The 15109-nt window shown below is 32.0% G+C and overlaps 1 protein-coding gene across 1 annotated transcript in view; it reads left to right on the top strand.

The window, feature by feature from the left end:
• The first annotated feature begins 5988 nt into the window (after nucleotides 1–5988).
• Si (sucrase-isomaltase) overlaps nucleotides 5989–15109 on the top strand; it is a 66067-nt gene continuing 56946 nt past the window's right edge. The window contains exons 1-5 of the mRNA XM_041659225.1: nucleotides 5989–6023; nucleotides 6943–7060; nucleotides 8460–8551; nucleotides 13128–13245; nucleotides 13521–13630. Of these exons, the coding sequence (XP_041515159.1) occupies nucleotides 6943–7060; nucleotides 8460–8551; nucleotides 13128–13245; nucleotides 13521–13630 (438 nt within the window). The 5' untranslated portion in view covers nucleotides 5989–6023. The remainder of the gene's footprint in view (nucleotides 6024–6942; nucleotides 7061–8459; nucleotides 8552–13127; nucleotides 13246–13520; nucleotides 13631–15109) is intronic.

The raw sequence follows: 15109 nt of genomic DNA on the forward strand, positions 1-15109 counted from the left end.
AAAATAAGATGTATCTAATGTTAGATTTATTTTAAAGTATTTTTTAAGTAAATTTATTTTACCTAATGTATTAAACAAAAAAGGTCCTGCACACAAACACACACACACACAATGATACCATGAAAATTCTAAGAAGGGAAAATTCTTGAGAGCTGAATTTTGTATATGTATTTGTGCAGCATGGTTGTGCATGTGTCTGGCACCAAGTGAATGAGGAGGTCAGTGAAAGCTTGTGTGAATGAGATATTTTCTTTTTCCTGACATTTGGCTTTAAGGGTCAAACTTAGAATTGGCAAGAGACATATTTTCCCCAGGAAGTCACTCTGTTGACCTGAATGATCAAATTCTAATCTTGAAGGACAAGAAGTGGATCTGTAATGCTTTCTCTAAAACTGGTGGCAGAAAAACTTCTAGGGATTCTGTAGGAATAAAAAGCAAGAGAAAAGATGTTACAGAGTTTGACTCTAGAACCGCTGACCTTGAGGAATGAAAACTCAATCAAGGAAAAACTTACAGGGAAATGGTATATCTTTGTGGTCCTGGAGCGAAGAAGATGAAAACAGAAATAATATAGAGGATAAAGTTCAGCATACTGTAGTTCAGGTGAGGAAAAGTAGAAAACCAAGTTTAGCAGTTTTCAACAAAGAGATGACAATTGAAGGATGAGTTCTCCCAGGAATAGAATTGTAAGAAAAAAGCATGGGTCTAAAGTAATTTTAAAAGCCAATAAAACTTTTTGTTGATCTGTCTTTTGATATCTAGCTCAATATTCTCTTGACAATCATGAAAAATATGAAGAGTCCATGTTCAGAAAGTAAAGCTGCTGCCTCAAATACCTTTCTTAAAAACAAAGGCTTATATCAAATTCCATTTACAGCAACATACTTTTAACAAAGCAGTAATATATATATATATATATATATATATATATGTGTGTGTGTGTGTGTGTGTGTGTGTGACTAGCATATCTTTTCACATCTAGTCACATCTTTTCTTTTGAAAAAAATATTTCATCTAAATACCTGATCCCTCTGGCATAGAAAACATTAAAGAAAGAGGAAAATTATCTTTATTTTCCAGAATGGACTAGAAACATTTTTAGCTAAAATCCAGAATTGGATTTGAACATGAATTTTTCATTGCTATTACTAGTTTTTGATAAAAATGTATTGTTTAGTAAATTCCCTGTTCTCACACGAACTTTTAAAAGTTATGAATTCATAAGATGAAACAAACATTTAGGGAAATCATGTTAAAATCATCAAAATTATGTGTTGTAGCATTTGTAATGCATATTATACATGTACTGTAGATTAAACCTAAATTTAATCACAAGCATTCTAACTTTATGTGGCAGCTAGAGTCTCTCAGCCAGTCTGAGATGGTTAAGTATGAAGTTAATAGTGTAAGATTTACTTGTATATTCCTGAAAAAACTATAGGGAAGCCACTGGTCACATAAAGAGTCTTTTCAGTCTTTGTTTTATTTAAATTAGAGAGTTTTCTTATCATTTCATAAAGAATTCTATATCCTGGGGCTTTTGTTCCAAAGAGAAGCTGTTTCATAGATAACAAGGCTGTGAAGAGAGTCTTACTCCTCTCCTTACTCCTTACTCCTCATGAAGAGCTGGTCTTTCCTAATACGATAATATGTAACCATGGACACAAAAACCTCGAAATGCGGCACTTATTAATATGTGACTGGGAAGGTTTTCTTGGTCCAATAGATGTTCATTGGCTCAGAAAGCACATGGGCTAAATGACCCTTCATATCCCCGAAAGCATATTCTTGAAATGACTGTTAATGTGGACATAAAAAAGCCTATGTTGGGAGTTGGTAGACACAACATTAGAAATATCATACAGATGTAGTAATTTATAAAGATTCTCTTATGACTGTCAACATCTTACTGAGACCATCATTTAAAATTTCCCTCTGGTAACAGAGCTAGCATATAAGTGTTGTATAATTTAAATTCTGCCTCTTTTTTTTTTTCTATTTCTGGACTAAAACATGGAACCCAACTCAGAAGAGGAAAGAGTTTATTCTATCTGAAAACTTATATTCTTTCATGAACATTGTATGTTGACACTCTTTCTATGCAAGTTCTCTTTCCATGTCTAATATGTAACCCTGATAATTCGATGTTTTTAAATATCTCTGCATTATTTCTGTGAATGTTAGAATTTTGCTACTTAATCTTTCTACAATGTTAAAATCAACATTTAACTCTAAAGATTTTGTAACTATTACTGTAATATGCATATTTGATATACTCTATTTAACTACCATAAATTTCAAATCCAGAAAATTAATATGTCTAAGTACGTCTACCTTAAAGAAAACATTTTAGCATAAATCTGTGGTGATTATAGTGTCACTCACTGTTATTTAGTTCTACTCTAGTGTTTGCAACTTCTACCTATTTTCTAACTCAAATTTGGGTTATTTCAACCTAGAGCTTTGCAGCAGGTACCGTTGATAATGGTTGGTTTTTGTTAACTGGGCACAAATTAGTCATTCATGAAGCAGGGACCTCAGTTGAAGAGTTACCTACAATAGATTGACTTGTGGGCATGACTTTGGTGGCATTACCTTGTGTGATGATTGATTCTGAAGTGCCTAGACTAATATTTGGGCAATGTTCTCCCTAGGTAAAGATGATCCTCTCCTGAAAAAAAAAAAGTAGTTGAGCAAGCCAGCGAAACAATCTAGTAAGCAGCACTACCTCATGTGGTTTGCTTGAGCCTCTGCCTCCAGGGTCCTCCCAGGCAATCTTGCCTCTACTTCCTTCAGTGATGCCTTTCAAGCTTTCTTTTGGCCAGTGTTTTATCACAGAAACACAAAGCAAACTAGGACATTGCTGTTGCAGAAGGAACTGAATTCATCTCCCAAAACCCAAAACAGACAGCACCAATCTGCCTGCAGCACCAATGGGAATGAAGAACTCTAGTCATTGGGGACAACCTGCACGTACCCAAGTCCCTTAAGTACAAATAATCAAAATTAAAAATTAATCTTTAAAATTCATGTTTGTATTCCATTACAAAATGTGTTGTATTAAAAGGTTTTCCTTGATGACTGCATTTTAATTTGCTTTTGTTTATAATTGAAAAACTATCGTGATTTTATTTGAACTAATCATTTAGTAATTTCTAAACAATATTTAAGGACATTGGTAGAGGTGAGTAAGAAGACAGATCAAACAATGGTAAAGAAAAAAAAGGATAAAAAATGTTCAATTCATAATATCAGGCAGATCAGAATAACAGAAGAAAATGTATTAAAATGCAACCTTATGTGTTTAATGATTTACTTTACTTTAAAAAACAAACTTTTCTTAGCATGTAAATTTTAGATTTCACAATGATATTTGTGATTTCTCTTCACCTCCACACTCTCCCTTTTCCCTTTCTATCACCCCACACTTTAGTAGCTTCCTGTACTTCACTTGTGTATTTTGACCTCTCTCAACACCAACTGTGATCCTTGCCCTCCTCCTGCACACACTTCAACACTAGCTTATCTAGTATTGGGGCCTCCTACACTCTCACATGTCCTGATTTACTACGTACAAACCTCCATTTCATATAGGATCCACATGAGAACCTAAATGAGATCGTATGAGAGAGAACATATGATTTTTATGTTTCTAAATCTGGGACAACTCAGTGCAATTGGAAAACACAAAAGTTCCTTCTTAAAACACATTAATATACAAAAAACACAAAAGAGAAATAATTGAAATTGTCTGTTATTCAAATTGAAAATGAACTGGTTATTGGAAGGTGCTATGTAAGGGAGAAAACAGCTGAAGATTCTATGACCATTATTGTCTCAGCAATATACCCCCAATGGTTAAAAAGCATCACCTTAATAGAGAGAATAGCCAATAACTGTCTAATTGGATGTAAGTTCCATTAAGTGGAAGGGAATTCACTTCTCACACAAAACACACAGCCAATTATCCATGACCAAAAAGTTTATTGGCCCCAGAAGAGAACTTATAACCTCTATTTTCTTAAAAAATATAGATTATAACTTTATTATAAATTTTTATCTTTATACACACAGATTAATTCTTTATCCCCATGCCTTCCAGCAAAACAATTATAAAAATCCTCAACTGGCCAAACTACAGAAAATATGTGAGTATAGGGTACAGAGTCTTAATTTGTTCATCTACATTAAAACACTTACCCCCAAGACACAGAAAGAGTAAAAATGAAATTTTATTACAGTATTTGAAAACATATATATAAGTTTGTAGAACCATCAGCCTGATAATAAGCAAGAATTCTATCTTTTCCTTTATTTGGCTCTTCTTTCATCAATATTTTTTTAAGTTTTCAGAATAGAGTATTTTCTTAGAGTTAGAAAATAATTCTACCCAGGTATGTGGTTTTTGTTCTTGTAAAGTGATTTTTACAAGAACAAGTATATATATATATATATATATATATATATATATATATATATATATATATATATGGTCATTGTTACCTTGGAACTTAATAGACTAATATGAATCAGCCTTCTAAACAATGGTGATATTTGTATATTTTGTTCCTAGGAGATTTGTGGAGAGCTGATATTTTCTACATATGTTTACACAATCTATATGTAAAGAATGACCCTCTCAAAATTTCTGTTGTATTGAGCTTGTTTTTCTGCTCACAAAGGCCAGTCCAGGGCAATGTCATCCTGTTTCCTTGTAACTACAGGTTTTCATCTCTCCCCAGAGTCTTATCTACTGGCCTTTTATTGTTTATGTTCACATTTGTACCCAGATTGCCTCGAGAGGGGATTGCTCTATACTCTGTGAGTCTATTATTTCAATATTTCTCTGCTGAAAATGAAGTGAGAGAGTGTTTGCAGAATTCCAGCAGAAAGTAAGCATCAAATCCGATTGCTCTTGTAACAGTCAGGGTGAAACAGTGGTAACATACAGGGGATTTTATTCTCTTGTTGAGCATAGCATTAGGCATTTTCTTTAACTCCCTTTACATAAAGAATATATATTCTTGAATAAATTTGCCCACAGAATCTGTGGTCAAGTTAGATCTCTTATATCCTATGTTCTCAAAAACCATAGTAATAATATCATCAACTAGCAGCATCAAAAGTTTGTAAAGTTTGCAGTATAAACAGAGAAACATTTACATCATGTTTTTTTTTCAGAATAAGTTAGTGTCCTACATAAAAGAAATATATGTTCTTTAGGCCCTACTTTAATATATTCTTCTTATAAATTTCCTAAGTTCTGCAGCCTTTGAGCTTGTAATATACATGATTAACTCTTATATAATTATTATTTCTAATATAAAATTATCTTTTATTGTTTTCATCCAGATAAATTTGAGTTTAGTTATCTCGTTATACAGTGAAAGGCAAACATAAGAATGAACAAAATCAAAATCTGTAGAGAAACAGCTTCAGTGCCATGTATGAAGACAATGTGAAAAACATGGAAGCGGTTTTGAATCCACCTACCATATTCCGTGATTTTCCAAATCTTCTCCAGTCATTTGAAGACTTGCGAAGTAAAATATCAGCTCCAACCTTTGATTTATCATAGTAAAAAAATGCTAGCTAAGTATTTGTCCTTGAAAATATTTTATAATCTACATTGTTCAAATGTTTTTAAATCTCATAAAATGAGATATAAATTCCTAAATCCACATCCAAATATTGAAATAAAAACAGACTTTTTAAAGGGAAAAAACAATTTCAAACAATCATGGTGTGTTTTTTCAATATGTCCTACTATCTAAACATCAAAAGCTATCGAAAAACGTGGTTATTAATTAACATGGGACGGCAGAGTGGTTTATTTATGTAAACTACTTTTAGGACTAAGGCTTCAGCAACTGAATGTTGAACAGAAGAACATTAAAGGTCAATAAGCTTATGAAAGTGCAATAAAACTTTATGAGTAGTCAATATATACCTGAGAAATTTTCTCTTAAACAGCCTTTCCAGCTCCAACACAGCACAGCAAATAGGACAGGCTATGAGCTAAGGTAAGTCTCCAGGTCCCATTAGATCTTTATGCTTTGTTTCTAAGCAAATATACTTTTGCTTTAACTATCTTAGAAATATTTCTACCTGCACTTTTTGATAGTCAAATAGTAAATTTGTCATTCTAAGTATGTAGCATGTTCTAAAAGCAGAGGAATAAATTCAAATTTTATAAGATATAAGCATTTTTTTCTAGCTTGTTCTAGCGGTTTTTGTTCAAATACAGGTGGAATCTTGGTTTTGTTTAAGTAGTTTTATAGTATAAAATAGATTTGAAAATCTAAAAGAAATACTGCAAAGCTTGAGGTATTGTGAAAGTATTTTTTAAAAAAGAATATCTGCATAGGCAGAATAGATTCTAGATTTATTGCATATTCAATTATTGCTACCAGAACCATTAACACCCATCAAACCACCATCTAATAAGGTATTTTTCTTGTAAAATTGGTAGTAAATTGTAGCTTATAAAGTTTTGTTCAAAATTCACATGATCTGTATGATTTTTGCTGCAACTTTCTCTCACAAAATGGATCATTTTAGCCTCTAGAGTTTTTGAATAGTCATATCTAACTTGATCTTTGCCTATAATTTTTGTTCTTGTTTTCTACATAAAGAAAGGTTGTTGTCATAGTACTATGAATTTTCATCTTTTTTTGTTGTATTATATTAGATTTTGAATATATACATATTTTTTTTGAGATTAAAATGTAACTAGATCACATCCTCCTATCCTTTCCTCTATCCCAAGACCCCTCACCCTCACCTCTTTCCAATTCACTGCAGTTTCGTTTTTCACTGTTGTTATAGATATAAATTCCCACACCTCTGTTTGCTTAGAAATTAATATATAAATATTTATCATCAATTGTGTCTTACTGATAAAAAAATTACATTTCAGCAAAAATTCCTTTCTTTCCCTAGATGGCAAAGAAGAAATTCAGTGGATTAGAGATCACTCTGATTGTCCTCTTTATCATCGTGACAATAATAGCTATTGCTCTAGTGGTTGTCTTAGCAACAAATGTGCCTGGTGTGGATGGTAAGCTATGCTATCCATTTAAGCAGCAAAGGGAAGTTAGGGGAATGTTACTACAGTAGCTGTGTGTTAACTGCTGTTATTGGTGCCTGGGAGAGAGAAGAAATGAACTAACTTTCTCAAGTTACAAGTTGCCTTCTTGTTTCCAAGACCAAAGTAATGCCCCCTGGTCAATGAATAAATGAAGGAAATCAAAGGTAGTTTTTAAGTAATTTATGAAAAGTGACATGAAACATGAAGAGCTCAGTGTATGTTCCAAAATAGCTACAATATTTTCTGTCCACTAGAGTCTGATGTTTGTAGTAGGAAGCACTATAATCAAGGGATCTGTGCACTTTTAAATTAGTGGAATTTCCAGCATACATTATTTAAGAAAGAGAAATGAGGCAGAGAAGTAAAGCTTTAAAACAGGTGAGATAATTTGCCGGTGGGATATTCCCCACTTCACCCCATGTCATCACTCAATTTTGAGGATGCCAAGATTTTTTATTTGGTTTTCAAAAACTTGAACAATACATGGATGTTATAGACAGAATTCTCTTTGTCCTTGTTATAACTGATGAAACAGAGACTTCATGACTAAGGGCAAAGAAGGTGACTTGAAACATTGGCTTTCTATTCAGATTTTCCTAACATAATCACGTTGCCATTTTCTATTGGTCAAATAGGAACTGAAAAGGATGTTATACATCGTACTTCAGTCAAACACTTGTTACAGATCTGACCACTGTCATTCTCACATCTTCTCCCCATTGTTGACAGCTTTAGAAAGACAATATTCATCTCTACTAGATATGAGACCACACACACAACTGTAAAATACTATTTAAACCTTTTGTTTTACTGACAAATGCTTGAATTTAGAGGTCTTCTAAAATCCGAAGTTGATTTCATTTTAATTAGAAATAAAATGAACCCATCCATGTAGCATGGGGACCACTCTGTAGCATGGAGGTGAGCAGGCCTGCTTTTCATCCCACCCTGCTCCCTGCACGGCTAGCTTTACACTCAAATTAACAACACACAAATTGTATTTATATAAACACTGCCTGGCCATTAGTTTCAGCCTCTTATTGGCTAATTCTCACATCTTGCTTTAACCCATATTTAGTAATCTGTGTAGCACCATGATATGGTGGCTTACAGGGAAAGATCTTAACCTGCGTCTGTCTCAGAGAGCAGAGGCATGGCATCTGCTTCACTGCCTTCTTCCGCACAGCATTCTGTTATGTCTATTCTGCCTATCTAAGTTCTGCCCTATCAAAAAGCCAAGGCAGTTTCTTTGTTAATCAATAAAATTAACACATAAACAGAAGACCCACCTACATCACATCCATTTGTTAAACAAAATATTAATTATTTGAGAAATACATAAAATAATTTTCACATTTTTTTCTTCCAGTAATAACTCCAACCCTTGGAAAGTGTCCCACTGAGCAAGATGATTCTGTCAACGAGAGAATAAACTGCATTCCAGATCAAACTCCAACACAGGTCTGCCAAAATTTTTCTGGATGATTTTAGGAATATATACATCATTATATTCAGATTACTGTTCAATATAAGCTAATTCATATTATTAAAGATCTAATCAAAAACATTATTTATGCTCCCATTATTTCTCTATATAAATACATGAAAGAATAGATATTAATAAGTCTGCTTTCTATTCTTTTGTTCAATTCAAATTAAGAGGTTAATATCCATTTATACTTACCAAACTACTGTTAATATAATACGTCCTCATGAAAGTTTCATTGTGTGCTTCTTAATGTATAATGACAGATAGTACAGGGCACTTGAATAACACTTGAGAATTGTTTAAACTATATTATTTGTAGTGGTGGCATTAAGAACTATTTCACACCAAGAAGTGGTGGCAAACACATTTAATCCCAACACTTGGGAAGCAGAGTCTCCCAACTGGATATCTGTGAGTTTGAGGCCAGTCAGATCTACAGAGCGAGTTTCAAGACTGACTCCATAATTACTGAGAAACCCTATCTCCGAAACTCTCAAAAAGGAAAATTTCTAGAAAATTAAATACTATTCACTTTCTAAATATATTTATATGTTATTCTATGACAATTAGTAGAGAAGCTAGTTAGATTCATGTAATCATACAATGACCCAGACTTTTTAATTCATAAAATTTGTGAAAAGTCAATAAGTATATGACTTTTATATCCATATTTGACAAGTTCTATAATATTTGTGTTTGAATTTCACTTCAACATTCCCTATCAAGCAAAATAATAAAATATTGACAGACCTTTAATTTACACAGGATTTTATTTTTAAGTTATCAAAAACTAAATAAATTAATGAAGTATTAATCATAATAGTGTACTTATATTACTATCTCCTATTGCTCACCAATGAAGCAGCTAAATAGATCAGTGATTACTGTTACAGATGAAGGAAAGTTGATATTCTGATTACTATTCTCAATACATGATTGAAGATTAACACTCAATCCTTTTAGGGAGCATATTTGTCTTCTAAGAAAGTACCATATAAAGAGACAGTGATTTAGGTTTGATGTGATCTTTAGTTCTTTATTGTTATTCAATCCATTAAGTTGCTAAAGAATATTTTTATTTTCGTGTGCTTAGTAATGGACTAATAGTAATAAAACTAAGCTTAACTCTACTTAAGTAAATATATTTGCATTTGTCATTAAAAAGACAAAATGGGTCCAACATATGTTTCATGGCTGTAATTCCAGCTATGAGAGAACCGAAGATAAGATGATCATAAGTCTGAGGCAAGCCTGGGTAAATTAGCCAAGAATATAAATCCATGTCTTCAGTACAACCCAGTGGGATTGTGCTTACATAGCATTGTAAGGTCTGGTCTTATCCAAAGTACAGGGAATGAAGTCGAGGGAAAAGGAGACAGCAACAGGAAGAAAGTTTCTTGACATTCAGATAAAAAATAAACTCAAGTTTAGTTAAAATAGTTTAAAAGAAATTCCGTTAATAAAATAACTCTCCCTCATTGAACTTTAGACATAATTGGAAATTCAAAGAGCTTCTCAAGGCTAAATGAGTATGTCAGAGGAGTTCTGAAAGTGGGTGCAAAGTTCAGGCTTAGCTCCTGTTCCATAAACTCAGTAGGCATTAGTCATTAACTAGTATAATAAATGATTTTAATAAGATAATTTTAAAAGGAAATTTTTTTTTACTATAAAACACTGATAAAGCAAATGATGGCTGAATAAGAAATAAAATGTGCCAGAAATCAAGAATATGGGCTGAGTATTCTTCCTTCTTCCTCTACTTAAATTATAATATACATTGTAAGTGTGATGATTATTCAAAACTTGTTATGTGAATTTTTTTATAATGTTATTTTTAATTATGTGTTTCCAATAATATTTTCTCAGTAATGCCTTGTAAAATCTTTAAAGCACTTGAACTGTAGTTTTCCACTTTCTTTAGTGACAACATAAAACAGTAGTTTATTAACTTAAAGTATATATTTGAATCTCTAAATATAAAATTAGCATTTAAAGATATATTATTTAGTCCAAACAAGACATCTCAGATTGAGTTAGTCAAAATGATTATTCTCTGTTAATTTCCATAAGTTTTTTCATTATAAAAATTCATTTGGGTTTTATATATTTGAAGATAACATATCATAATTGACTAATAAGCATACATACTTATTGCTCAATAATGGAAGGTAGGAAGAGTAAAAATGGTAACTTAACCGCTATATTGTCATTCAGTATTTTAGTTAGCTTAGGCTGTCATACAAATATCTCAAAATTGACAGTTTCTTCACTTATTTCCCATAGCTCTGGAGACTAGTTGTCTGAGACAAAGTAGCCATTTTCTCTAGTTTATAGTGAGGACTTTGCATTTTCTTAAGTATATATGCTTATTTACAACATTCCCATCCCTTTCTCTCTACCAACAACATTCATTCCTCTGCCATTTTCACATTCATGCCTTCTTTTTCTTTAATTGCTATATATATATAATTATATATATTATATATATTATTATATATATAATTATATTATATATTATTATTATTATATTATATTTATAAATATTATATTTATATATTTATATATTATATTAATATATTATATATAATTATATATATTATATATAATTATATTATATATATTATTATATAATTATATTATATATATTATTATATATATGATGTATAATAATATATATTATATATATTATATATATTATTATATAATATATATATATTATTTATATGTGTATATATACACATATAAATAATTGAATAAATACAGCCTTCTTGGTCCATTTAGAGTTGCTTGCCTCTGTATGTTTTCAGAGCTAACTGTTTGGTATTAGATAACCAATTAAGGGTCTTATCCTTTAGAAAGACTCATTGCCCCTCGGTCAGCAGTTGCTGACTGCCTGTAACTCTTCATCTAGGACTGGGACCTTGTGAGACTTTTTTCCCATCCAAGCTGGCATATCTACTACTTGTATTATCTTCTTGTCTTGTAAGGGTAACCGTATTGTCCAAATATCATGGGTGTGTCTTGCCTGTCATATTTAGAAGGTACCGTGCCACAGTAGAGGCCTTGCTCTTCTTGAATTTTAGGTGTAAGGGCTGGGATGTACATATGTCAGTTGGACCTAGGCAACACACCATTATTTTGATAAGAGATGGTTTCCTGTAATGGTCTCTGTCTGCTGAGAAAAGACACTTAATTCATCAGAGCAAATGATCTACCTCCCTGGGGGGTATCTAGAGAGAACTTACTACAATTTAGTTTTAGATAGAGCTTCTTGCCATCCCCAAGAAACATTCCTTAGTATGCACACCAGAAGGAGGAACCTGTTTTTATAAAGACACCAATATTCTTGAATGACGCTCCATGCTACGACTTTATTGAAGTCCCTATTCTTCTTTAAAAATGCTATTGCCAAATGAACTAATATGGGAAGGCCTTCCTACAACATTTAAATATGAGAACATTATTTGGTTTATACCAGTGTTTCAACTAAGTATTACATAAGTATGCCATAGAATTCTGGCTAAAGCATATACATGTACTCGAGCCACGTAATTAAACAAGAACTTAGGATTTTTTGCCATCTTATTTGTGGGATTTTACTGAAATTATGACTACTCGTGGTGACAGGCAGAACAAAATTAGTTAGAATAAAACAACTTAGTCTGCTATAACGGTCGTTGTTTTATTCATTTTACTACATATATAACTTTGTGTCATTAAGGATGTTTGGATAGGTTCTATAACTAGAGATAAAACTGTTCAAATAAAGGCTTACATATTTGATATTATGAGAAGTATCAACTAATCCTTTTGCACTCTTGTGTGTAATGTTTCAAAATGTGTGTTTTTGTTCATGGAGCCATTTTAATGTGATATGAAGATAGGAATTTGATGGGGACTTTCAGTTGATTAGCATGCAGCACTTGAAATATTGTTTTCACAAAAAATTATGTGAATATTATACCAGTATTCATTTTGCAAAAAATGTTTCATAATTGAAAATATGACTTTTCAATTATGCTAATATCACCATGCCATTCAACATTTTAAGTATGCTTGCACTTATGGATTTTTCTAATTTATATGTTTTTCTCATGCAGTTAGTAAAATCACTGTAAGTCAACATTTTGTAATGTTTATTAAATTATAGTAATTTGTTCTGACTTTAATATTACTCAGCTACCAAGATGTTTAACTAATTAATGACTGACAACTTGTTATAAAACTTTGGGCTGAGACTGTGATGAAGGAGCAGTAATCTAGCACGTACAAGATCCTGTTTGTAAGCCCTAGTCATTGCTATAAGTTACATGGGCATGAACTAAATCTAAATTTTCATTTATGTAAATTCACCTGACTTTGATGTCTTGTAAACACAACATAAGTATTCAAATTCTTCTTCACTAGTATAATGATGAAGGGAAAAACATAATTATGAGAGGGTAAAAAGTTTTAAAACGTGCATACTGAAACTGATAATAGTAACACAGATACTAGTACATCTTATTATAATGCCATTCATGTTATTCATTGAAAATATTTTCCCAGGCAAAATGTGCAGAGCGTGGCTGTTGCTGGCGTCCATGGAACAGCTCTGTCATTCCCTGGTGCTTCTTCTCAAACAACCATGGCTATAGTGCTGAGTCAATAAACCCAAAAGATTCAGGTAAGGAGTGTCCCTCTCATCATAGTTCATTGCGTGTTCTGAGTAGAAAGAGTTCATTTTAGTTTTTGATGAAAATAGTATCATCAATAGAATTCCAAAAATAGATAGAGCAAAATTTTTGAATATTATATTAAGATATTTTTCATGGTTTCATCTTGCAATATAAAAAGAAATAGTTATTTGTGATACTATTAGAAAAATATTAAAATATACAAATTAGTAATTAATATTTATAACTATTCCAAATGTATGTGCTTCCCTCCATTTTGTTTAAGGGCATGAAGCTACATTGAACAGAATCGCTTCTCCTACTCTGTTTGGTAATGACATTTCAAGTGTCCTCCTCACAACTCAGAGACAAACTGCAAATCGTTTTCGGTTCAAGGTTTGACTTTTACTATTTCTAAAAATTTATTTCTCTTTATTTCATATGTGCAAACTTTGTCTGTCTCTATATGTGTGTGTTCACATGAGAGCAGTGCCCATGGAGGCCAGAAAAGGCCAATCAATCTCCTAAAACTGAAGTTATAGATGGTTATGAGGCACCATAAATATGAAGGCAGCTGAATTCAGGACTTCTGTAAGAGCAACATGACATATGAACAAGAGATTCATCTCTCCAGCCTTTGCTTTTAAATATTTCTAGAAAGATTTTGACATAAAGTATACTTGAAGAACACACTCTTTTCCTTACCATGTGTTGTCCACCATGAGAAACGTTTATCTCCAAAAGATGACTACCAAACTAATTCCCCTTTTATGTGTCATTTTCCCATTGAAGACAATTTCAATAATAAAAGTTTCTTATGTAGTTATAATTCAAGAATTCAAGTAACATATTCTATTTAAAATACTTACGTTATTGTCTTCAGAAGAATTTGTGCCCAATAAATGTTCGTATTAAAAAGACATGTAACTGTAGTCTCTGTAAGATTGTTATTTAAAGCATTTTCGTCATTTGTCTACTTTGTGTGTATAGATGTATTGTCTTTGTGAATGTTTGTGCACTATGGGTATGCCCAGTACTTACTGAAGCTAGGCATGGTTATCAGACCCTGGAAAGGGAGTTACAAATATCTGTTAACAACCATGAGGGTCCTGGAAATTGAATCTGGGTCCTCACTCTATAAGCGCAGTAAGTGTTCTTACCCACCGAGAGATCTTTCCAAGATGTTAATTTAAAATTTGAGTTGACAGAAGTTAATAGTGCTTTATGAAATCAATGGCTGGAACTTCATTCTTGAGTTTAAAGAGAGAGACTGCTGGCTTCTAGAAAGGGGTTAGTTGTGGATGTATGCACTCACATACACACATATAATCTTTAGAAGAAAAGGATGATTGTGCAAATTTTTAGGAAAACATTCAAAAATTTAAGACTTAAATTATTTATGTAATATATCAGTTTTACACTGAAAAAGATAGATAGCCCCCATGTGAATGAATATGCTGAAAATGATATATTACCACAATGTATGTCAAACTTATCATTAAAGATGTTTTTGTATATGGTGTTTTAGAGACAAGATTTCTCTGTTTAATTGTCCTCCTGACTGTCCTGGAACTTGCGTTCTAGACCAGGATAGCCTTGAAAAATTTGCACTCCTCTACCTCCTGAATGCTGGTATTAAACGCATGAGCCACCATATCCAGCTATTTTAAAACACTTTATTCACTGTGGCAAAAACTGGAATAAAACTAGCAGTCAATTAACAGATGAATAGATAAATATAAATATATATCTATATACATATAAAATTTTTCATATAATAGCATATATATATATTAAGTATGCTATTCCATTCTAGAGAAAATATAATCACAAAAGTTAAAAGAATAATGGGTGGAGTAAGTACTGAACAAAAGT

Source organism: Microtus oregoni, unplaced genomic scaffold (assembly GCF_018167655.1).
Source record: "Microtus oregoni isolate MIOR12 unplaced genomic scaffold, Mior012 000010F_ref0000083, whole genome shotgun sequence".
NCBI classification, from domain to species: Eukaryota; Metazoa; Chordata; class Mammalia; order Rodentia; family Cricetidae; genus Microtus; species Microtus oregoni.